This window comes from Microcaecilia unicolor, chromosome 3 (genome assembly GCF_901765095.1).
Source record: "Microcaecilia unicolor chromosome 3, aMicUni1.1, whole genome shotgun sequence".
Taxonomy (NCBI): Eukaryota; Metazoa; Chordata; class Amphibia; order Gymnophiona; family Siphonopidae; genus Microcaecilia; species Microcaecilia unicolor.
The window spans coordinates 109,724,043-109,748,735 of NC_044033.1; the positions used below are offsets into that span (position 1 = coordinate 109,724,043).

The following is a 24,693-nucleotide window of genomic DNA, read 5'->3' on the forward strand; positions in this document are numbered from 1 at the left end:
CCCGCGAGACGAGGGACACAAGTTGTTGGCTCTCGTCTCTGGGAGATAGGCGCGAGCCGTCCGAGAATCCAGCAGAGCTCCTATGAATTCGAGTTTCTGCACTGGGAGAAGATGGGACTTTGGATAATTTATCACAAACCCCAGTAGCTCCAGGAGGCGAATAGTCATCTGCATGGACTGCAGGGCTCCTGCCTCGGATGTGTTCTTCACCAGCCAATCGTCGAGATATGGGAACACGTGCACCCCCAGCCTGCGAAGTGCCGCTGCTACCACAGCCAAGCACTTTGTGAACACCCTGGGCGCAGAGGCGAGCCCAAAGGGTAGCACACAGTACTGGAAGTGGCGTGTGGCCCAGCTGAAATCGCAGATACTGTCTGTGAGCTGGCAGTATCGGGATGTGAGTGTAGGCAGCCTTCAAGTCCAGAGGGCATAGCCAGTCGTTTTGCTGAATCATGGGGAGGAGGGTGCCCAGGGAAAGCATCCTGAACTTTTCTTTTACGAGATATTTGTTCAGGGCCCTTAGGTCTAGGATGGGACGCATCCCCCCTGTCTTCTTTTCCACAAGGAAGTACCTGGAATAGAATCCCAGCCCTTCCTGCCCGGATGGCACGGGCTCGACCGCATTGGCGCTGAGAAGGGCGGAGAGTTCCTCTGCAAGTACCTGCTTGTGCTGGAAGCTGTAAGACTGAGCTCCCGATGGACAATTTGGAGGGTTTTGAGGCCAAATTGAGGGTGTATCCTTGCCGGACTATTTGCAGAACCCACTGATCGGAGGTTATGAGAGGCCACCTTTGGTGAAAAGCTTTCAACCTCCCTCCGACTGGCAGGTCGCCCGACACTGACACTTGGATGTCGGCTATGCTCTGCTGGAGCCAGTCAAAAGCTCGCCCCTTGCTTTTGCTGGGGAGCCGCGGGGCCTTGCTGAGGCGCACGCTGCTGACGAGAGCGAGCGCGCTGGGGCTTAGCCTGGGCCGCAGGCTGTCGGGAAGGAGGATTGTACCTACGCTTGCCAGAAGCATAGGGACCAGTCTTCCTTCCCCCGAAAAATCTTCTACCTGTAGAGGTAGATGCTGAAGGCTGCCGGCGGGAGAACTTGTCGAATGCGGTGTCCCGCTGGTGGAGAGACCTCGACCACCTGCTCGACTTTTTCCCCCAAAAATGTTGTCCGCACGGCAAGGCGAGTCCGCAATCCGCTGCTGGATTCTATTCTCCAGGTCGGCGGCACGCAGCCATGAGAGCCTGCGCATCACCACACTTTGAGCAGCGGCCCTGGACGCAACATCAAAAGTGTCATAAACTCCTCTGGCCAGGAATTTTCTGCACGCCTTCAGCTGCCTGACCACCTCCTGAAAAGGCTTGGCTTGCTCAGGGGGAAGAGCATCAACCAAGCCCGCCAACTGCCGCACATTGTTCCGCATGTGTATGCTCGTGTAGAGCTGGTAAGACTGGATCTTGGCGACGAGCACAGAAGAATGGTAGGCCTTCCTCCCAAAGGAGTCTAAGGTTCTAGGGTCTTTGCCCGGGGGCGCCGAAGCATGCTCCCTAGAACTCTTAGCCTTCTTTAGGGCCAAATCCACAACTCCAGAGTCGTGAGGCAACTGAGTGCGCATCAGCTCTGGGTCCCCATGGATCCGGTACTGGGACTCGATCTTCTTGGGAATGTGGGGATTACTTAATGGCTTGGTCCAGTTCGCAAGCAATGTCTTTTTCAGGACATGATGCAAGGGAACAGTGGACGCTTCCTTAGGTGGAGAAGGATAGTCCAGGAGCTCAAACATTTCAGCCCTGGGCTCGTCCTCCACAACCACCGGGAAGGGGATGGCCGTAGACATCTCCCGGACAAAGGAAGCGAAAGACAGACTCTCAGGAGGAGAAAGCTGCCTTTCAGGAGAGGGAGTGGGATCAGAAGGAAGACCCTCAGACTCCTCGTCAGAGAAATATCTGGGGTCTTCTTCGTCCTCCCACGAGGCCTCACCCTCGGTGTCAGACACAAGTTCACGGACCTGTGTCTGCAACCTCGCCCGGCTTCGACTCCGTGGAGCCACGTCCACGATGGAGGCGTCGAGAGTAGACTCCCTCGCCCGCATCGGCGAAGCTCCCTCCGCCGACGTAGTCGGAGAGCCTTCCTGGGAGGTGGCCCGCGGTCGGCAACCGGCACGCGGTACCGACGTCGGGGACCTCAACCTGGGCGATGGACCAGCCGGCGCCACGCTCGACGGTACCCGGAGGCGCAAGCACCGCCGGTACCCGGAGGGGTAGGGCGCAACAGCTCTCCCAGAATCTCTGGGAGAACGGCCCGGAGGCTCTCGTTCAGAGTGGCTGCAGAAAAAGGCTGAGAGGTCGATGCAGGCGTCGACGTCAGAACCTGTTCCGGGCGAGGTAGGCTTGTTCCGGGCTGTCCAGAGTGGAGCGCATCGACAACCTCCTGAACAGAGGGTGAGCGGGTCCTCTCGGTGCCGATGCCTGCTGGGTGCCGAATCCCTCGGCGACCCAGAGCTCTCGGTGCCGACACGGGGAGGAGACCGGTGTCGATGCTTCTTCGACTTCTTCCGAAGCATGTCACCGGAGCTCCCCGGCACCGACGAGGAGGACGTAGAATCCATCCGTCGCTTCCTCGGGGCCGAGACCGAAGAGGGTCGATCTCGGGGGGGCTGTACCGCAGGAGCCCTCAGGGTAGGAGGAGACCCACCCGAAGGCTCACCGCCACCAGCAGGGGAATGGACAGCCCTCACCTGCACTCCTGACGATGCACCTCCGTCCGACGACATCAGCAGACGAAGTCTCGGTACCACCGACGTCGATGCAGTCGCCCGATGCCTCGGCGCCGATGCAGAGGTCCGATGCCTCGATGCAGTCGATGGAGCGGCAGCCAAGGAAGATGGTCCGGACGCTGACGACGTCGATGCACTCGATGCCTCCGGTGCCGATGTCGACGAAGAGCCCGAGAACAAAACGTTCCACTGGGCTAAGCTCGCTACCTGAGTCCGCCTTTGGAACAGGGAACACAGACTGCAGTTCTGAGGGCGGTGCTGGGCCCCTAGACACTGAAGACACGCAGAGTGCCTATCAGTGAGCGAGATTACCGAGGCGCACTGGGTGCACTTCTTGAAGCCGCTGGAAGGCTTCGATGTCATGGGCGGAAAAATCACGCCGGCGAAATCAAAGGCCGAAATGGCGAAAATTGAAGCACCAAAATTTAAAGGGAGAAAAATCTCGACCGAGGCCAAACTAGGCCTACCCCGACAACGAAAGAAAACTTACGGGGCAAAAGCTTGAAAATTACGGGAAGGGCAGAAAACCCGAAAGGGTCTTCCGGAACACCTCCGGAGCGCTTCCCGAACTTTTAAAAAAAAAAAACAAGGAAAAAACACGTCGAAAAGGACGCGCGAGGTCGACTCTCTGGGGCACGAACGGCGTAACACGACCGTACCGAGCGCGGACGAAAGAAGACTGGCCGGCTCGAGCCGGTTCGGGCGGGAAGACGGCCGCGCATGCGCGGTGCGCATGGGCGCGCGAGGACTAGCAAAGGCCTTTGCTAGTAAACTTTCCGATGGAGGGGGCTGCCGAGGACGTCAACCCATCAGTGAGAACAAGCAGCCTGCTTGTCCTCGGAGAATAAAGAATCCACGGTAGGCCACAGATAGGCCTCACGTTCACTTTCAGGCAAAGGATAGAGGCGGGACATAGCCCTAGCCACTTTAAGGCTCGCTTCCGGGACATCCCATTGAGCCGAAATTAAGGTGTGCATGGCATCATGCACGTGGAAGGTTCTAGGCGGGCGCTTCGTCCCCAGCATAATGGCAGAGCCAACAGGGGCTGAGGGAGAGACGTCCTCCGGAGAGGAAATCTTCAAAATGCCCATGGCCTGCACTAACAGGTTGGGCAAATCCTCTGAGCTAAAGAGCCGCGCTGCAGAGGGGTCATCCGCTCCATCCGAGCGGGGATCCGTCTCCTCCAAGGAATCCGCAAAGGACCGTTGGGAGAACTCAGATACGCTGCCCTCATCTACATCGGAGGAGACAAAGTCCTCCAAGGCCTGGGAATCAACCCGAGGGCGTTTACCCCCGGGGGCCTCAACCTCTTTACCAGACGAGGGAGCAGGGGCAGCGTTTTGCATAAGGAAGGCCTGATGCAGCAGCAAAACAACTCGGGGGAGAAACCCCCCAGACTGTGCACTTCCGCAGCCTGGGCTACAGCCCTAGACGCACCCTCAACCGGCGCTCGCAAGAGCGGGGGAGACACATGCTGCGCATCCAAGATGGCGTCCGGCGCGACACTCCGCGAAGGAGCCGCGCGGGAAGAACGGCGCTTAACTTTAGCCGCTTTTGTGCCGTCGCCCAAATTAAGGGCGTTCATGGCATTAATGTCTCCTACCTCAAGGGCGGCCCAAGAAGAAGCCGTCCGAGCCGCGTGGCCGGCCAAGATGGCGGAGGGCGAGCAGCGGGGGATGGGCATTTATGGCGGGAAAAACCGCCACACCGGAGGAAGGACCGGGACACTCATCGGTCACTAAACTGTCACCCAATAAGGGCGAATCAGACTTTAAGACCCCCGCATCCCCTCTAGAAGCGCCCAAGCGATCCGGGGAGCGACTCTTTGCGCCCTCGCCCTCCGATGCCATATGCCACGTGGAGATCAATCGGGGAACCCCCTGCCCGCTATAAAAAGGTAAAAATTACCTGCTTTCCGCTCCGAGCTGTAACGACCTGGTGTCCCAGTGAGTAGCTGCAATAAACGTTTAAATAAACGTCGAAATAAACGCCTTTAAGGACGTTCAAATTTTTTTTTTTTTTTCAACGGAGCCAGCGGGAGGGGGGAGAAAAGGAGGGACCTGGCACCACCAGGTTTGCACTTGCTCAAGAAGAGCCCTCAACCCCAGGCCCTCAACAAAACCTAAAAATTAGGCTTGGAGGCCTAGCCAGAGCTGCTGCTGTGTGTGACCACCACCTGCTGAGATAGAGAACATACTGAGGAGTTTCCGGCAGCACATGACCACATATAGGGAGGCAAAAGTTTGCTCTCTATCTCCACCTGCTGGTAGATGGACACAACCCACCAGTCTATGGATTGATCAGCATGATGATATGGAAGATTCAATTTACATAGACATCACATGAACAATACAGCCAGTAGGGCCCCCACCCAGGTGGGACAGCACTTCACAGAACCAGGACACTGTACCAGTGATTTCACAGTGAGAATACTGAAAGGTAACTTTAAAACCATACAAGAACGTAAGACCTTTGAAGTCAGAATGATTGAATATTTTAACACCCAACAGAAAGGACTTAACAAGGATCTGGGGTTCCTAGCGCATTATAAACCATAAAGCTGTATGTCTCTGTTGATCACCCCACCCCTCACCTATCCACACCCATCCTGTTAGAATATCAATGATATGCTTTGATGTCCCCATGCATACCTCCGACCCACCCCCATCCTCCCACCCTGTCAGACTGTCATAGTAATGCTTGAATGTTTACACTTATATACACTGTCAGCTAGCACATTTGCTTATTTCCGATCTGACGAAGGGCAACCTTCGAAAGCTAATCAAGAAATGTATTAAGTTATGTCCAATAAAAAAGGTATCATCTTATTTTCTAGTTTGGCAGTAAGCCCAGCAGGTTGTTAACTTGACAAATATTAAAAAGAAAAAAAGAACAGCTTGGCCTTCAGGATTGAGATAAATGAAAAATAGAAACTAGCGGCAATGATGTATCTCCCAAGGAGAAGTAAACACTGTTGTCCACACTATTGGAAAAAACGCTACTAGGAATCTGTTTTTCTACTTTGCATTTTTTGAACATTAACTTTGGACCCCTGAGGCAGGTTCTATTGCGCTGAAACCTGGCCCGTGTCGGGGGTCTCTCAGAATAAAAGGACTCCGTTTATCTCAATCCTGAAGGCTCACCTGTGCTTTTTTTCATTTATTGCTTGTATTTGTGTACTGTTTTACCTTCTCTTTTGTTACCTAGCTCGATAGGTACAAAATGTGAGATAATAAACGTGCAGAAACAGAGGGCAGGGGAAGACTAAGCGTACACTGATGCAGAGATTAGAGAAACGTTTGTGCAGTACTATACTCCGTTATATTCTAGGCGAGACAGGTGTCACAGGACATACAAAATGATTTACATTATTTTCAGGCACCTAATGGGAAAATAATGGCAAACTCAAAGGGAGAGGTATAAACTCAGGATACCCCCAAATCTATTTTTGCCTCTTTTACACAGGCCAACACCGTGTTCTATACTTGCCGTCCATCGTCTGTACCCTCCATTACTAAGTACGAGTAGTCCCTCCTTTGCCATTTGCTGCTCGAATCTGTGAAGTAGATTTTCTTCCCATCTTGGGTTACAGTCAAGTCATTCACAAAGGACAGTTTCCTCCCCTGAATTGGATTACCGGGATAAACAAGCATTTGTGCATCTCCTAATGAAATGGAAAATAAAATACAATAAAATTTAGAAAAGACGGTTTTAAATGACTGGCCGTTTAGTGCAGAGATAAGGCAACTCTGGTTTTTGAGTGCCACGGGTAGGTCAATGAATATGCATGAGGTAGATTTGCATAAAATTGAGGTAGTGCATGCAAATTTCTCTTCATGCATATTCATTGTAAACAATTTTCCCAAGGGAGATCAAATAAAATATAACAACAAAATAAAAGTGTAATGAAAGTGCTCAGAAAACCAAACATGCCCAAGTGAATAATTTCTCTTTAAGGCCACTCATTGCACTTCCTCAATTTAACACTGATCAAAGTACACAGTCCATGATCTTCTTACAAAAAATTTAAACCAAAAACAAACTTATCTGTGATGTTGAAATTACAAATGATGAATCTTGTTCCCCATGTACCCCCTGAAGAAGCTGTTAAAACTAAACTTGGATCCATATCTGGGTTCTGAAGTAATTACGTACAGTGTCGTATGAAGAGCGAAGACAGAACAATTCTTCTTTTGGAATTTCAGCAGCAGTTTGTTTTTGGTTTATATAATTTTTTGTAAGAAGATCATAGACTATGGACATTATGATATCACTGCTAAATTACAAGGAAGTGCAATCATAGATAACAGTGGTCTTAAAAAGAAGTTATTCACTTGTTGGTCACGCTTGGTTTTCTGAGCACTTTCACTACACTTTTTTATTTTATTCAATCTGCCTGGGAAATTGTTTTAGTATTAAATATTTATATCTCTCAGGAATTTTGTGAAAAATGTTTTTGTTTTGACTTAAGTCTCATTTTGGATTTTTTATGCATATTCATTGTGGATATCCTGAAAACCTGACCTACCTGTGACATTCGAGAACCAGAGTTGCCAATGCCTGGTCTAGTAGAATATAATATTGGCCTTAAACATCAAAAATTGCGGTCTGATGTATTCCACAATAGATCAAACTAATGAAAGATAAGAGTACTGAGCTGCTGGGATCTAGAAGGAGAACTGGGGGGGGTGGGGGGGGGGGGAGTGCAAAATACTGGTTCCTCATAAGCAAAAAGGTGCAGCAGCAGAAAAAGATTTACCGTAGACCATGGCTACATAATATACAGGAATAGCAACATGACATGAGTTAGAAAAGCACATAATGGCATGAGAGAACAGAAGAGGAGATTCAGGGCCAATTCTAAAAATTAAAGTGGAGCAATCACGAGAAATAGTGAAACTTACTGAATTAATCCTTTATAGAATTCTGCAGGGAACCCATCCTCTCCTGCTGCTTTCCCAGTGAAAAGACTTTTGATTGCTTCCACAACCTCCTGATGCTGTATAGGTTGCCCTAACCACTGTTGCTAGTCTGGTAAACAGGGAAGGGGATAGTGCTGGGCAGACTTATACGGTCTGTGCCAGAGCCGGTGGTTGGGAGACGGGGATAGTGCTGGGCAGACTTATACGGTCTGTGCCCTGAAGAACACAGGTACAAATCAAAGTAGGGTATACACAAAAATTAGCACATATGAGTTATCTTGTTGGGCAGACTGGATGGACCGTGCAGATCTTTTTCTGCCGTCATCTACTATGTAATAGTTAAATTGGGGCTGCGGAAGATTGAGAAGGCATTGTGAAACTCTTGGGATTCAAGGTTACTTGTGGTCCTAAATGCTGGTGAGCAGGATCATTCAAAGCATTCCCCAAAGAAGACTTAGCAACATATGGAGGAAAAGAGAGAATTACAGGGAACAAAGCCAAGTAAAGCAATGCAGCAAAAACACAGAGCCAAGAAAATGACTGGCATAACCAATACTGCACACACAGAAGCTGAAGGTTTGATTTACAGTATACAACGTGGATTGAGAGCACCATAATTTTCCAGACACAGGATGTGATGAACGAAAAAAGTTTAACGAGAAATGTTATCTGTAACCACCACATGTGCAAGTCATTTTCACTTCAACGCATCATAAACTATGATTAAACAGAAGTATCATACACAAAAAGAGTCTAGCATGTACCTGTAACTGGATTAACTTCAAATATGCCAAGGTAACAGTCTGCCACAAACAAGGTGCCATTTGGCCCAACTCTGATGCCAAGAGGTCTTCCACAGGTAGGCTCAAGTTCTCTGGTTCCTGTCGAGAAAGTTTGACATGGATTTACAAAAGCAGGCAGTGTCTGCCTGGTAAAAAGAGCAGACTAGCGGCCCCTTTTACCAAGCTGCGGCAAAAGGAGGCCTATGCTAGCATCGGCGCATGTTTTTGATGCATGCCGAGGCCCTCTTTTACCGTGGTGGGTAAAAGGTAGATCTCGCTTTTCTGCAGCACTGCCATGCAGCAAGTTGCCACGCGGTCATTTCGGGGGGGGGGGGGGGGGGGGGCCTTACCGCCACCCACTAGGGTGGCAGTAAGGGCTCCCGCGCTAACCAGACAGTTCACGGCACTGCCCAATTACCACCAGGCACACACCGGCGCTACAAAAATAAATATATTTCTGTAGCGCCAGATATGACGGCACACTGGGTGTGGGAAATACTGCCGGGGCTGCTGTGGTAGCCCAGCAGTACTTCATTTTTAGTGAGCAGTAAGCCCGCATTGGGCTTACCGCCGCTTTGTAAAAGGGACCTTAATGCACCACCAAGGGAATAATGTTAGGTGCCAGGATGATGTGTGCCGAGCGTGGATTCTATAAAACAGTTCTAGCCAAAGTGCGAGCACTTGGATGGTGTTATTTGCGCACACTTACCTGTACACAGGCGCGTAAAAAGTGATTAACTGTGCTGTATGGGGTACAGATATGCGCTTACCACAAGGGGGTCTGCCAAGCCTGGCAACAGTATGGATCTTCCCATCTTCGATTTTCAGAATCTGCCCATCAGCAGTGCCAGTATATACAACATCTAGACAGAACAGTACGAGAGGTTAAAATATTTCTCACTAGCTAGTTTTTTTGTATGTAGCTCCATATGTGTTCATATTCTACACACAAAACAGATGGAAATAAAACTGCAGAGAACAGTTTACTTAGATTTTCTGTGTGTGACAAAACAGGGGAGTGAAGTATTAATGACACTTTCTATACTGTGGAACTTTTCTTGTCAAAGAGTGTTTTCTTTTCCTTTGATGATTTTAAAGTTAAGCAACAGGTGGCAGCAAAACAGTGGGTTAAATTCCGATGCCAGCCTGAACTGGAATGTGATTGCTCATGTTATGCTTTGAGCTAGAGAATAACATGGACAAAGTTTGTCCCCGCCCCATCCCTTCAGGCTCTGTCCCCATCCACATGTCTGTTCTATCCAAAAGACTCACAAATGGTACTGCCACTACTAGTCTACTAGAAATAGTGTACCAACCTACAGGACTTCAAGGGTTAGTAACCTCTTTCACAAAGTTTGCATGGCTGCAAAGGGAGTTCTGTAGCAAACTGGCAAGAGAAAAGAGCCACACATCTCGATATAACATGATCAAGACGAAGAACCAAAAAAGGCACAATATCATGTTTACATTGTATATTTTAATTCTGCTTTCATGAACGACCCCCCCCCCCCCCCCCCATCTACAGCATGTAGCAGCCCCTCTAAAGAGCCAGCTGTTGCAGTCATAGTACCATAGTAACATAGTAGATGACGGCAGAAAAAGACCTGCATGGTCCATCCAGTCTGCCCAAGACAAACTCATATGTGTATACCTTACCTTGAATTTGTACCTGTCCTTTTCAGGGCACAGACCACATAAGTCTGCCCAGCAGTATTTCCCGCCTCCCAACCACCAGTCCCGCCTCCCATCACCAGCTCTGGTACAGACCGTATAAGTCTGCCCTCCCCTATCCTCGCCTCCCAACCACCAACCCCTCTTCCCCCCCACCTGCTCCGCCACCCAATTTCAGCTAAGCTTCCGAGGATCCATTCCTTCTGCACAGGATTCCTCTATGCATATCCCACGCATGTTTGAACTCCGTTACCGTTTTCATCTTCACCACCTCCCGCGGGAGGGCATTCCAAGCGTCTACCACCCTCTCCGTGAAAAAATACTTCCTGACATCTTTCCTGAGTCTGCCCCCTTCAATCTCATTTCATGTCCTCTCGTTCTACCGCCTTCCCATCTCCGGAAAAGATTAGTTTGCGGATTAATACCTTTCAAATATTTGAACGTCTGTATCATATCACCCCTGTTCCTCCTTTCTTCCAGGGTGTACATGTCCAGGCGTGCATGTATTCTCTGGCATTCTCCAAAGAGATGCTCCCTTTTATAAATGGAAGTTGTCACACAAAAATGTATCTTGTAGGTTTGCTCTAAATTTCTACTTGTTCTTTAAAAAAAAAAAAACGCAGCAAGCTTTTGCACGCTGTAAGATAGCCAGCAGGTGGCAGCATAACTACTGTCTGTGCACAGTTCTCTCTAGGTAACAGAATTGAAAGAGTAACTAACTGCCAAGGTTCTGAGGCAACAACAAACAGAACTATGGAAAAAGTTGTTACTGAGATTTTGAACAAAAGGACGCCCTTGTGGAAGTCACTCTTTCAGCCGAAATAGCTCAGAGCTGACAGAAAAAAATCTGCCAGAGAAATACAAAGGAGCTGGAAGATTACCAGAACTTGGGGGCCCATGCAGCAAGCTTGTATTAAGAGCTATATGCTGGCACTTAGCTTATTGCATAGGAAGCTGTGAACAGCATGCAGGTTATTGCTGCATTAAAAAGTATGCACTGTCAACAAAATGGCATACACTACAGTGGTAATACATAGCCATTTGCTGCAAATGACTCCCTTACTGGCAGAGATTAGCTCACACACTGAAAGGAAAACAACCACCCCCCCCCCCCAAAAAAAAAAAAACCACCACCACCTACTGCCTCTCTCTGGGTCCCTTTCATCTTCCCTACAAATAATTGGTCTAACAGACCTCCCCCCTCCACCAGATCCCCTAGTCCCAGAGATGACACCCCTACAACCCCTTAAAAAAAAATTCTTGGTGGTTTAGTGCATCCCCCTCACAACCCTAAAAAAAAAAAAAAAAAATAATAATCCATGGTGGTCTAAAAGGCAGAGTGAAGCCCACTCACTCCTGCCTCTGTGCAATTATCTTTCAAAATGGAGGCACCTGACCCCATACAGTGCATCATACATGGGTTCAGTATACCAAAAGAGAAAACTTTTGCCTGCCAACACTTAGTGATGAAGCCTTTGTATTGTGCTCTGGCTTTCCTTCTTGCGTACTTTTTCATCTGCGCAGAATAGGGAATTAGACTCCTTATAATTCTCTATATGCTGTAGCTTGTGCCCACAAAATAGTTCAACTTTAATGCACAAACCCCACATGAAGCCCGAGCATACTTTAACTGCATCAGCCCCAGAGAGTTTAACTGGAGATAAATGCTTTATTTTAGTGGCAATTCCTGATCTTTACCTGACTGTTGTACCTTTTAATCCCTTTTGCACTTTTTGTTTGTCCTGTTTAATAGAGGAGTAGATATTCAAAGTGATTTAAGCAACCAGGGGAGGCTCCTGGCCATTTAAAAATCACTTGTGTGGACTTCCGGTGACGTCACTGACCAACATGGCAGCCTGCTCCTGGGGCTCCCGGCTCGCCAAGCTATTATCGCTACTTTAAGCATTAAAGAAAAAAAAGATTTCTCTCTCTCTTTGGTAAGAATCACGAGTGAAGAGAGGTTGGGGGTCAGAAGTTAAGTCGGGAGCGCGGGGCAGTTAACGACTCTCCAAAGCGACCTCACGCCACGCTTCTCCCCAGCAGGAAGGTGCATCGGACTCGGAATCAGTAGGATCGGAGGGCAATATAGGCACCACCCACAAATCTCATTTTAAGCGCCTTATGCTCGATCGGAGTGGAGGAGTGGCCTAGTGGTTAGGGTGGTGGACTTTGGTCCTGGGGAACTGAGGAACTGAGTTCAATTCCCACTTCAGGCACAGGCAGCTCCTTGTGACTCTGGGCAAGTCACTTAACCCTCCATTGCCCCAAGTACAAATAAGTACCTGTATACAATATGTAAGCTGCATTGAGCCTGCCATGAGTGGGAAAGCGCAGGGTACAAATGTAACAAAATAAAAAATCTTCGTAAGGATTTGGTACATATGAAGGCTGATATTGTTGAACGTATAGAAACTGCGAGGTGAGCTAAAGGACGTAGGTATACATATTGAAGACCTCGAGGCGAGGGTGGACGAACATGGAAACCATTCAGCAAATGCGCCAGAGAGAGGACAGCTTTGCGACTCAGCTGGAGGAGCTACAATATAAACTGGATGACATGGAAAATAGAGGGAGACGTAAGAATCTTTGATTTAGGAGAGTCCCTGAAGTAGGTAATCAGGAAGATGTTAAAGTAGTGCACGAAATCTGTATGCAGATACTTACTTCAACACCGGATGTTTCAGTTCCAGAAATTGAGTGGGCCCATCGTGCTCTGGGTGCTCCACCTAACAACAAGCTGAGAGACATTGTGGTGCGCTTTTTGAAATATTCTGATACAGAACATCTTCTCACCTTATCGTGCCAAAGGAAGGATTTGCTATTCAATGATGCTCCAATTTCTGTCTAGCAAGACCTCTCTGCGTACACATTGCAGCAGCGTCGGCCCATGAGGCCTACTTTGGAGGTTCTGGGGACTCACAATCTGAAATATCTTTGGGCCTTTCCATTTGCATTATACTTTACGATGTCTGGGAAACAGTACAGTGTGTGTACTCTAATCAGTGCAAGGCAGATTTTACAATCCGCTGGAATCGTTGCGCCACAGACGGACTACCTCTACTGATGCAAATGCTCGAGACAAAGTGCGTCAATAGCAACAAGTCTTCAACAAAGCTAAGAACCCTCGTCTAAACCTGAACACTGCTTCATCTTAAATTGGGAGGTGGACTGGAAATATAAAGGAAAAAAAAGGAACAGAGAGAAAGAGAATTTTTTTTTCTTTTTCCAATGTTTGTTGAATGAATATATGGGTGAGTTGGGGGCATTGGGTGAGGGCTGGGGGGGGGGGGGGGAAAGAGTTCTGTTGTTCTCTTTCGCCCTTGCTACACTGGAATACTGTTTGGGGAAGTGGGGGGGGGGGGGGGGGGGTTACCACACTACTTTCTCTGTGTGTATGTAAAAATATTTTTAGTTTATGGCGGCTAGTTTAAAGATCCTAACTCTGAATGTAAAGGGCCTGAATGTTCCCAGAAAAAGGCAACTGATTTGTCAGGAATTGTCTAGATCGAACCCTCATGTTGTGATATTGCAGGAGACCCATTTGAAACGGGCCCCCATGAGCACCTATTTCGTCCTGCTTCTTACTCAAAAATTTTTTTCGCTTCTGATATTACCAATAGTAAGAAACAGGGAGTGGCCTTACTTTTCCACAATAGTCTCCCTGTACAAATACTTCAGGTGAAGCGAGACCCTGCTGGGCGATTTGTTTTGGTCCAAGCAGAGCTGGATGCCTGGGAGTACACTTGGGGATCCGTGTATGGACCTAATACAGGCCAACCTTTTTTTTCAATTGCTTAAAAGCAACATACAAACCCTAATAAGAGGCCAGATTATTCCTGGTGGGGATTCCAATGCTACCTTAAACCCAGAATTAGACCACTCTGGCTCTATTTCTGGTGAAGACAGAAGGGATCCCAAATGCCTCTAGCTATGGACTCTGACTGATTTGGGATTGTTTGACTCTTGGCGGGACTGTCATTACTCTTTTTATTCATCAGCACATGCTTCTTACTCCCGAATTGACTTTCTCTTTTTAGATAAATCCTTGGGAGGGAATATTATTGAAGCTCAAATAGGAAATATTACTGTTTCAGATCATACCCCCTGTAGCTTAAATCTCAATATGCTGACGATTTTTCAGCTAGACGCTGGACATTTCATAACACTTTGCTTTGAGATGATTATACCTGTATCTTTACTGTATATTAATGTAAGGAATACTTGCAATTCAACCTAAATTCTGGTCCCTCCACTGCAGTGATTTGGGAGGCTCTCAAGGCAGTGTCCAGAGGGTACTTTATGAGATGAGCGGGGCGTCTCAAGCGACAGAGAGAGTCTACTGCACTGCATTGGAGACATCAGATTAGGGACTTGGAAGCTAAACATAAAAGCACAGGGTCCTCTAGGATCTATACAGCCTTACAGTCTGCACGGTTGCAGTTGGACGCAGTGCTTTCTAAGGATCTTGATTTCATCAATGAAAAATTGCACTTGCATAGCTATAAGGAGCGGAACAAGATCAGTAGACAGCTGGCGATCAAATTACGTAAATTGCGTGCTGAGAGAACTGGATTTCGCATAACAGGAAGCACAGGGGACACTCTTACAACATCTAAAGCTATAAGGGAAAGATTCAGTTACTTCTATGCAGATCTATACACACGAAACCTATCTATTCAGTTATACCTTGAGGGGTTGGACCTTCCGAGTTTGCGGCCAGAGCAGTTGGCCATGATCGAGGCTCCGATTACAGTACAAGAAGTCCTTAAGGCTATTAAATCATTGAAAACAGGTAAGTCACCAGGTCAAGATGGCTTTACAGGGGAATTTTATAGAGCTTTCACCCCCCAATTAGCACCGGTACTGACAAAAGTTCTAAATTTTCTGAGTTCAGGAGGGGTCTTACCACCTACTATGAAGGAGGCACGGATAGCTGTGATCCCTAAACCTAACAAAGATGTAACTGACTGTGCCTCCTATCATCCTGTAGCGGTACTGAATGTTGATGTGCGAATTTTGGCAAAGGTGTTGGCCTCTAGATTAATGTTTTACCATCTTTGATCCACCCAGACCAAGTAGGCTTTGTCCCTGGTCGACAGGCCTCTGATAACATACTTGATATCATGTATATAGCTGAACAACAAAAAGTGCCCTATTGCTTGCTCAGTGTCGACGCAGAAAAGGCCAGAGTCCATCGGCCTTTTTTATATCACACTTTGCACCGGTTTGGGTTTGGGCCAAGTTTTATTGGTTGGATTCAAGAATTCTATTTCTCGCCTAGAGCATGTGTTACAATAAATGGGAATCTCTCTCCCTTCTTTGAATTACAGATAGGCACTAATCAGGGATGCCAACTCTCAGCACTCCTCTTTGCCCTGGTGATGGAACCATTGGCATTAAACATTAGGAATAATTCAAGGATTTGCAGGGTGCGTGCTGGAGCTTGGGAATCCAAGGTTGCTCTTTTTGCGGACGATGTCTTGCAGACTCTCTCCTCCCCTTTGGATTCCTTTCCTGCTTTATTTCAGAAAATTGAATCCTATGGCCAAGTATCTGGGTTTAAAATTAATTTTACTAAGACTGAAGCAATGGCACAGGGACTAACTGCTGAAGACTACCAAACCTGTAAACGTCTTTATCCCTTGACCTGGGTGCCCAATGGATTGCGATATTTGGGGGGTTTGCATTACTAAGAAACTTGAAGATTTAAATTCTGCTAATTACACCCCCCTGCTTAAAGAGATTAAGACTGATCTAGAGCAATAGGACCCTCTGAATTTGTCCTGGTTTAGTAGAATTGCTACAGTAAAAATGAATGTTTTCCCCCCTTTTCCAAGCCATACCAATGCCTCTTAGTGATCAGCTGCTCTGTCCTTGCAAACACACCAAAAAATTATTTGGAAGGGTAAGCGACCTCGAATTCCACATTCTATTCTATATCTAGCTCGTAAGAATCAAGGTGGCTCGGGGTTCCACATTTGGGTTTATGCCATAGGGCAGCTCAAGCAAAGGCAGCGGTTGAATGGTATCAGGCATCTACTCATAAGCTGTGGGTACATGTGGAGCATCATATGCTGGGCAGCCCTTTGAGGTTACAGCAATTGCTTTGGTTACCACTTAAACATAGATATTTGAAACCAGCCCTTTGCCCGATCATTCAACACACATTTTCTTGTTGGGACAAATGGGATAGAACTTGGGGATTTTATAAATCACAGATGTCTCCTATAGCATATAATCCTGCATTTCCTCCGTGATGTTCTCCCTCAGTTGTCACTAGGTGGGAGAGACATGGCTTGCTGTCCTGGGGGCAATTAGTAGATGTTGACAGTTTGTTTTTTTTTGCTGCTGACTTGGCGGCCACCTATCAGCTGCCTCAAAGTGACTTCTATGTTTATCACCAGCTTATTCACTTATTTTATTTCTTCCAATTTGAAAAACAAATTGTTAGGGGAGAATACCTTCCTAGAGGGGGTATGTGCTGACTTTAAGGGTACTAGGTTTCTAATTTTCTGGCTGTACCACCATTTGAGAGATACCTTGCCATCAGCCTATAGACATCGTGAAAGGTGGGAAACTGAGCTGGGTACAAGTTATGGCGCTGAAGAATGGCAGCGGATGGAGATAGCCTCTGTTAAGGTCTCTCCAGCAGTGAATGTACAAGAAAACTGTACTAAATTAATCTACCGCTGGTACCTCACACCTGTTAATCATCATATGTTTGTGAAAGTACCCCCATTATGTTGGCGACAATGTGGTCAGTCAGGTACATTGGGCCATATATGGCGGTCATGTAGAAAAGTGAAGGTTTTCTGGAAATCTGTTCATAGGCAGGTGCAAGCTTGGGTGGGTTTTTCTATACCTTGAGATCCTGCTATGTTTTTATTTAATAGGACCCTACCAGGGGTCAGTAGTGTGGGGTGAGTGTTTGCGAAGCATTGTTTCTGTGCTGCAAGACTAGTGATTGCACGAGCCTGGAAGCAGACATGCTGCCCCCTCAATTCTCAAGTGGCACAATCTTTTATGGTACATTTGTGATTTGGAGAAGCTACTGGCTCAGGAAAATAAGACACTAACCAAATGGGAAAAGATCTGGGCTCCTTTGCTCTCTACCTTAGTGTAATGAAGACTGATAAAGACTGCAACACTATGAAACCAAAGCACGTAATGGACATAACATAACTCTCCCTCTATACAATTCCCTAATGTGTTTGTTCCACATGAACCTCATTCTACCACAACATCACCTATTGAGCCTGCAAATAGGTGGAAAAATGTGGGATACAAATGTAACAAATAAATAAAATTTTATTCTTGTGCAGAGGAACTGGTGTGGGTCTATGGGGTGTGGGACAGGTTCTTGGGAGTTGAAGAGTTTGGTTTTGCTTGCTTTTCATTTTGTTGTCGTCATCTCACTTAAATACAAAAAGACGGGAATATTACTGATGTATAAGACGAAGCCACTTTTGGTGGGCTCCTCAGCTGTAATGAATCTGTACATCATGTGGTTTTCCACTGTTAATGTTTGCCGTTGTATGTCCTATGGATTCATTCAATAAAGCTTCCTGTTAAAAATTCAAAAAACAAAAAAAATCACTTGTGTGGGGCTATCCAGGAAAATTCAGCAGAATTTAACCAGATTGTCACTGAATATCTCCTCTAACTGCCCATGCCAAAACCGGCTAGTTTGTGGGCAGTCTGGGACGGAGTTTGGTTAGCAGCAATTTTCAGTCTACTAACCAGCTGAGCAACCACAAATTTATTTTATTTATATACTGTCTAGACTTAAGTGGTTTACAGTTTTATAGGTACTGGCACTGTCCCAAATGGGCTCACAATCTAAGCGTATATTATACCTGGGGCAACATAAGATTAAGTCTTACCAGGGTCACATGGAACTGCAGAGGGAATTGAACTCGGTTCCCCAGGATCTCAACCCACTGCTGACCATTAGGCAGCAGAAGGAATCAAACCCAGTTCCCCAGGTCCACAACCCACTGGACTAACCCCATTAGGCCACTCCTCCACTCCTAAAATGAGGACACAAAAAAAAAAAAAAAGGCTGTCCTAACTTTATGTGGGAGGTTAACCAGGCACATCTGAATATCAACCGGTGCCTGGTTAACTTTTGGGTCCTGGCCATTGTGTTGCCATCCCCCACCCCCACTCTCCAGCGGCCCAGAAACCCCCTTTCCAATCCCCTCAGAAGCCCTCTCTCTTTCCTCCTTCACCAATCCCATCTAAAACAAGCCCCTCTTACAATCCCCCTCCCTCCCCACACAGGTTAGAAACAGCAACTGGGCCCAACCCCACCCATTCCACCCCTGTAGACCCCCCCCCCCCCCCCCCACGGTCTACCGTGACATATCCTGGTAGTCCAGTGGGGTCGGAGGGGAAGGAGCGCCCACTCACTCCTGCCCATTGTGGCTGGCTCCTTAAAAAGGCTGCCATGACCTCTAGCTTACAGGGTGAGGGGTAGGCCTGGTTGGCCTCTCTAACCCTGGGGAAAGGGAGAGGTGACTCAGGAGAGCAGAGGGTGCCTACATTCTTTATGTGGGTCCCGGGTTGATAAGCAGCTGGGGCCTACATAAGCTCCAGTGGCCAATATCTGAAGAATTGGTCCCAGATATAGCCCAGCATTAAATCTCTGGGGCTAATTTAGCCAGCAGAAGTCAACATTAAAAAAAAAAAAAAAAAAAAACACTGGACCTCTACTGGCTGAATATCAACCAGAACGTTTTTGGTTTATTAGTTTCTTTATTGGAGACAAATTAGAAATGCAGGTGAGACCTTGCAGGACTTCAGTGTTTCAAAGTGGATATATCTCAGGTTGTGGCAAGATCTCAAGTGTGCCTAGAAAACCTAGGGTAGTAGCTTACTGACCGGAACTTACCCAAGCAGTAACCCAACTGGCAGCTGGGGGACTGGAGGAGTAGGTGCACATAAGCCTTGTGCAGTACGGAGACCCTCTGGTGGCCTAGGATTCAACCTCAGGCTGGTGCACAACACTTTTATAATGCTGCCTTTTTGTGCTTTGCACTTGCCGTTTCCTGTGGCTTCTCTGGAAGGCGTCCTTTTTTCTTTTTCTGCAGACACACTGCTGCCTTGCCTCTGGAAGCAGCAGGATTAGGCAGAAGGGACCATAACCCCTTTCCCTTCCAATAGGCACCAGGAGCCACTAGTCTCCCATCGCTGGGCAAAACAGTGTGAAATTCAAAGCGCAATTATGCTTTTGGCCAAATCCCTCCTGGTGCAAGCCTCTGCAGTACTGTGATTTCATAGCATCCCCTACACCTCAGACCTTCTACTAACTGTAGAAAATATATGCAGTTTGGCGTTATGTTAAAAGTATTTTAAAACCCTTGCGAGACACTAAAGTGTTTCTCAACTTCAAGTGCCCACTAAGTCAAAGAAATTTCAACCAAGTACCCCCAAGCTCCAATCAGCAGATTTTGAAATGGACATTCCAAAAAACAGACATTCTAATCACAAGATAAAAAATAAAATTACTTTTTCTACCTTTGTTGTCTGGTTATTTTATTTTTCTAATTATGTTGGTCCAAGTTCTGGTTTCTGTTTTCCTCCATCATCTCTGGTCATTTTTCTCTCTCCTCTTTTTCCTTTTAGCATTCAATTCCCTTCCTGTTCAGATTTAATTCATTCTTACTATCCAATCTTCAATTTCCCTCTTTTTATTGCATCTACCTACAGCTTTCCATCTCTCTTTCCCTCATCCCGGCTCTCCTTCCTTATTTCTCAGTCTTTCACCAACTATCCTCTCTCTCTCCTCACCTGCCATCCAGTTGTCACTGCTGCTGCTTCTTCAGAACAGCAGTTTTCCAGCATGCGCTTGTCAGCTCTGCCAGTGCCCCACCCCATGACGTCAACTTCCTGTTCCAGGGCAGGACGACCAGGAGCCAATAGCACACGAAGGAAGTCTTCGGCCACACACTTGCTGTATGTGGTTTTGCTGCTGCAGCTGTTCTTCTGCAGAAGCGGTGGAGGTGGCAACAAGAGGGAGGCAAAGAAGGTCCTCCACCAAAGACTCTCTACCATGTGTTGATAGCCTACCGGGCACCATGTATCATGTGCGGTATACAGAGTGGTGTGCTGGTAAATGTTTAACAGACTCTCAAACAAAATATTAAATAAAATTTTAAAAACACACCCGTAGATTTATACATTAACTATCATACATTCTATTGGTACAAATATGTGCAGGCAGCAATCACCTTACAAATAATACTAAAACATACAATATTCTTTACTGAAAATTACAAATGGCCAATTGATTTTCACTGCACATCTGTAGCCAACCTATGTTTGCTATTCATCCAAGAGTTTTCACAATACATTTATTAACATTAAATCTGACATATGATTTACTATCAGAATATTTCTCACCCTATATACCAACATACCCACTACTGGAAAACTGGAACAAGCTGAACTATTACATATTCCCACACAGACACTACAAGCCAACAGAATAGAGATGGCCCCTCCAAATGCTTCAAAAATTAACCTGAAATCCTAAGAAGCTAGACTTTGCATGCAGTATAATACCAGGAAAACAGAAAGAAATATATTTCCTCCTATATAGTGCAAAATAAGAGACGATGTAAATTCTCAAATTGGACATATTCCAAACACTAAAATGAAAATAAAATGACTTTTTCTACCTTTATCAACTTTGTTTTTTTGATCATGTTGGTCTCAGTCTCTGATTCTGCTGCTCTCTATATGTTCTCTTAACTCCATTTCCAGGGCTTCTTTATTTCTTTACTTTCCTCCCTTCTTCTTCATTTCTTGCCCTACTTCCATAAATAAAAGCTGGGCCCTCCGTGGACTTGAGTGGATTCAGCTTTTGCCTATTTTCTCCATCTATATGCAGTTTTTCTCCTCTCATCTCCTGCATCTTCTTTTCTCTTCCCTCCCCTCTATACATGTCCAGCATTTCTCCTCTCTCCAATCTCTTAAATCCATGTCCAGCATTTTCACCTCCCCTCCATGTGCATCTCCTGCCTCTCTCTTCCCTCTATCCATAACCAGCATTTCTCCTCTCTCCCCTCCATCCATGTCCAGCATTTCTCCTCTCTTCCCTCCATCCATATCCAGCAATTCCCCTCTCTCCCCTGACCTCCCCTCCATCCATATCCGGCAAGTCTCTCTCCTGCTCTCCTCCCATCCACATCCAGCAATTCTCCTCTCTCCCCCCTGCCCTCCCCATTCACGTCCAGCAATTCTCCTCTCTCCCCCCTGCCCTCCCATTCATGTCCAGCGATTCTCTCCTCTCTCCCCCCCCTGCCCTCCCATTCATGTCCAGCGATTTTCTCCTCTCTCCCCCCTGCCCTCTCCTCCAATCCATGTCCAGTGATTCACCCCAGCGTCCACCTGCCCCCCTTTTCAGCCCCCAAGTTACTACTACTACTATTTAACATTTATAAAGCGCTACTAGGGTTACGCAGCGCTGTACAATTTAACACAGGACAGTCCCTGCTCAAAGAGCTTACAATCTAAAGGTCAAATGTACAATCAGACAAGTAGGGGTCGTCAAACTGGGGCAGTCTAGATTTCCTGAAAGGTATAAAGGCTAGGTGCCCCAGCCTTAGCCCCCTTTTCAGCTGCTGCTTCTAGTTCCAGTACCCGCAACAGCCCCCATTTTGTTCTTGTCACCCTGCGTCTCTTACCTCAAAGCGGCAGCGTGACAGCATCAGTGAAAGAAGCAGGCTGCTGACTCGGGCCTTCCCTCACTGTGTCCTACCCTCCTCTGATGTAATTTACTGTTTCCGCGATGGCGGAACACACCCAAGCCGAAAGCCTGCTTCCTTCGCTGATGCTGTCACGCTGATGCTTTGAAGTAAAAGATGCAGGGTGGCAAGAAAAAGGGGGCTGGAACTGTGAGCCACCAGCAAGGATTGTGGCACCCTCCAGAGGCCAGCACCCCCTGCCATGTTTACCACGCTTAACAGGTTGAGCCAACACTGTGGCAGGAATGAAGGACAGAGAATCGCTCCTGCCGCAGCTGATCTGGCGCAACAACTGGCTTGCAGATTTTCAGAAAGTCTGACAACCGGCTCGTGAGCCGGCTCCAACATACCACTGGGTATACATATCACCCCCATTGAGAACCTCTGCACTAAAACACATCTAGGAGTTTATTACTGCAAAGGCTGCTTTGGTCAGAACTAGTAAGGCAGTATATAAAGTAAAATATAACCAAATGGTTGAGTATTTTAAAATCTGAAAGTGAAAAACATTTAAATGTTGCATATGACATTAGCGTATTGGAATTACAGGTATGTTTAAGAATCAAATTCTACAACATAATGTTTGAAATACTTGTACAGATTGCTGAGAACTTGTGCAAATCAGAGATAGACTCACCACCAAAAACTGCAATAGACTCTGGTCCAACAAGTTGACCTTCAAACAACCTCTCCGCCTGTCTTAATTTCAGATTTGGCTCTAGAATACCACTCAGAAGGGGAGGTTCTTGGAAACTAGAAACAAAACCAAACATTTTTCAATATATTAACTATTAACATTACCTGACAGCAGAGAGGGGCCTCATATGAATTCTATTAAGGTGACCAAGAGGCATATTTTCAAAGCACTTACAAAGTTCCAAAGTAACCTATGGAACTTTGTAAGTCTAAGTACTTTGAAAATGACCCCCCCCCCCCAAAGTCACTGGAAGAAGAGATCAACAAAAGGAGCAAGGGAGAGAGAGAGAAGGTGCTGCAAGATCTGCTCTCTCCCTGCAGAACAGCAAAAAAAAAAAACTCTTCTCTCCACTGGGAGGGCACTTGCTCTCTCAAAGGCCAGAATGGGTTCCAGAAGGGCCCCTGGAAGCGACTGGAGGGTTACTTTTGCGGTCAAAGAATAACATTCTCCACCAGACATCGCCACCAACCAGGTTTTTGGATAGTAAAATTTTAAAAAAGGGAGAAGAGAACTGTCTAGATTTCAAGCAGATCCAAGAGAGGAAAAGGCCTGTTGGGATTAAAGAGGAGGAGTGGCCTAGTGGTTAGGGTGGTGGACTTTGGTCCTCCTGGGGAACTGAGTTTGATACTTTGACTCCCGGCACAGGCAGCTCCTTGTGACTCTGGGCAAGTCACTTAACCCTCCATTGCCTACCGCATTGAGCCTGCCATGAGTGGGAAAGCGCGGGGTACAAATGTAACAAAAAAAAAAAAAAAAAAGCGAAGCCTCAGTTTTCCTGCAGTTTTACAAAAGCACCATTACAAAACTACACTGAGTTGTTGAATCACCGTTTAGCACCACTGGAAAAGCTCTTGATTTTTATATCAAGTAAATAGACGCTCCCTTCCCCTAATGGAAGAATCCTGACTCCAGGTCTGAAACGAGTATTCAAAAAAGGTGGCTCCTTGCTTGTTTCCATGAGGAAAAAATAAGACATAAACAAAGTTTACACACGAGCACATATTAAACCCGTGCTTTAAAAGTAAACACCACTGGCTTTAAAATTAGAAAAGGTGGCTTTTACAGCACAGCCATGGCATAATTTCAGACCTTCTACCCCGCCCAGAAGGATCTTTCCCCATGATCCTTTGTGCAATCTCTTATCCCTCTTTACAGGGTGAGAGTTCAGAAGACAATGATCATCCTTAACAAAACATATTTGAAATTGCAACACATCCTTAACACAATTTCATCTGCACTGTGGTAGATGAATGGGATCATCAGTGCATGCCCAGGCAGCTGCAATGAAGAGGTCATATTTGAACTGCAAGCTGCTCTGTTCCAGTACACTACTTTAGAAAGGAACAGAAAAGCAATGTAGCACTCCTGCAGCAGGTGCTTCCCTTAGCCAGCACGACTGATGAGGCACACAATGTCACTGGGATTAACTGCTCTCCCAAAGCTCAAAACTTAGTATAAAGTTCCGAGCATGTGAGGCCCTTCCTGCATACCATGGTTTCCAACTCCTCAGTTTGTTCCAAATCTAGTAAGGAAAAGTCAACTCTCAGGCAGGTGGGTGGGATAGTGTGCCTCATCAATCATGCTGTCTACAGAAAAACATCTGCTACAGGTAAGCAATGCTGATCCCTGGCCTAGCTCCCATCAGCGCAGGCTGGTGCCTGTGGCAGGTCCCCCTAGGGCTGAGTCATACGCCTCACCACGTGGTTACCCATGGGCAATGACTTAGTCCAGTCCATGGACCTGGAAATGAGCCTAAAGGTCACCCACCTCTTCCTCCCCTTCACAATCACTCTCACATGGTCATCTGTAAAACCCTCAGAAGTGCTCTTCTGAATGTTCTGTTTATTATTCTGAGAATATTTTGCCACCCAAGAATTTACAGATCTTTGCAAATAATCCTGGGCATCTCGAACTTCTTAACCTTGTTTCAATTTGTCTCTAAATTGCTTCTACGTTTTTTTTCTTTTAATTCAGCCAATTGGTCTTGAAATTGGTTGAATTGTGGGTTAGTTTGGATGTTGTAAATCTGCTCAGCATCTCAAGTGACCTCTATAGTTGTTTCCTGGATTGTCTCTAATATAAACACCATGAGGTAAAGGG

The 24,693-nt window shown here is 46.7% G+C and overlaps 1 protein-coding gene across 1 annotated transcript in view; it reads right to left on the reverse strand.

The window, feature by feature from the left end:
- Nucleotides 1–24,693, reverse strand: part of LOC115464460 (adipocyte plasma membrane-associated protein-like) — a 71,499-nt gene that overhangs the window by 24,727 nt on the left and 22,079 nt on the right. Inside the window, 4 exon segments of the mRNA XM_030194839.1 lie at nt 6,261–6,435; nt 8,458–8,574; nt 9,246–9,338; nt 22,534–22,649. Of these exon segments, the coding sequence (XP_030050699.1) occupies nt 6,261–6,435; nt 8,458–8,574; nt 9,246–9,338; nt 22,534–22,649 (501 nt within the window).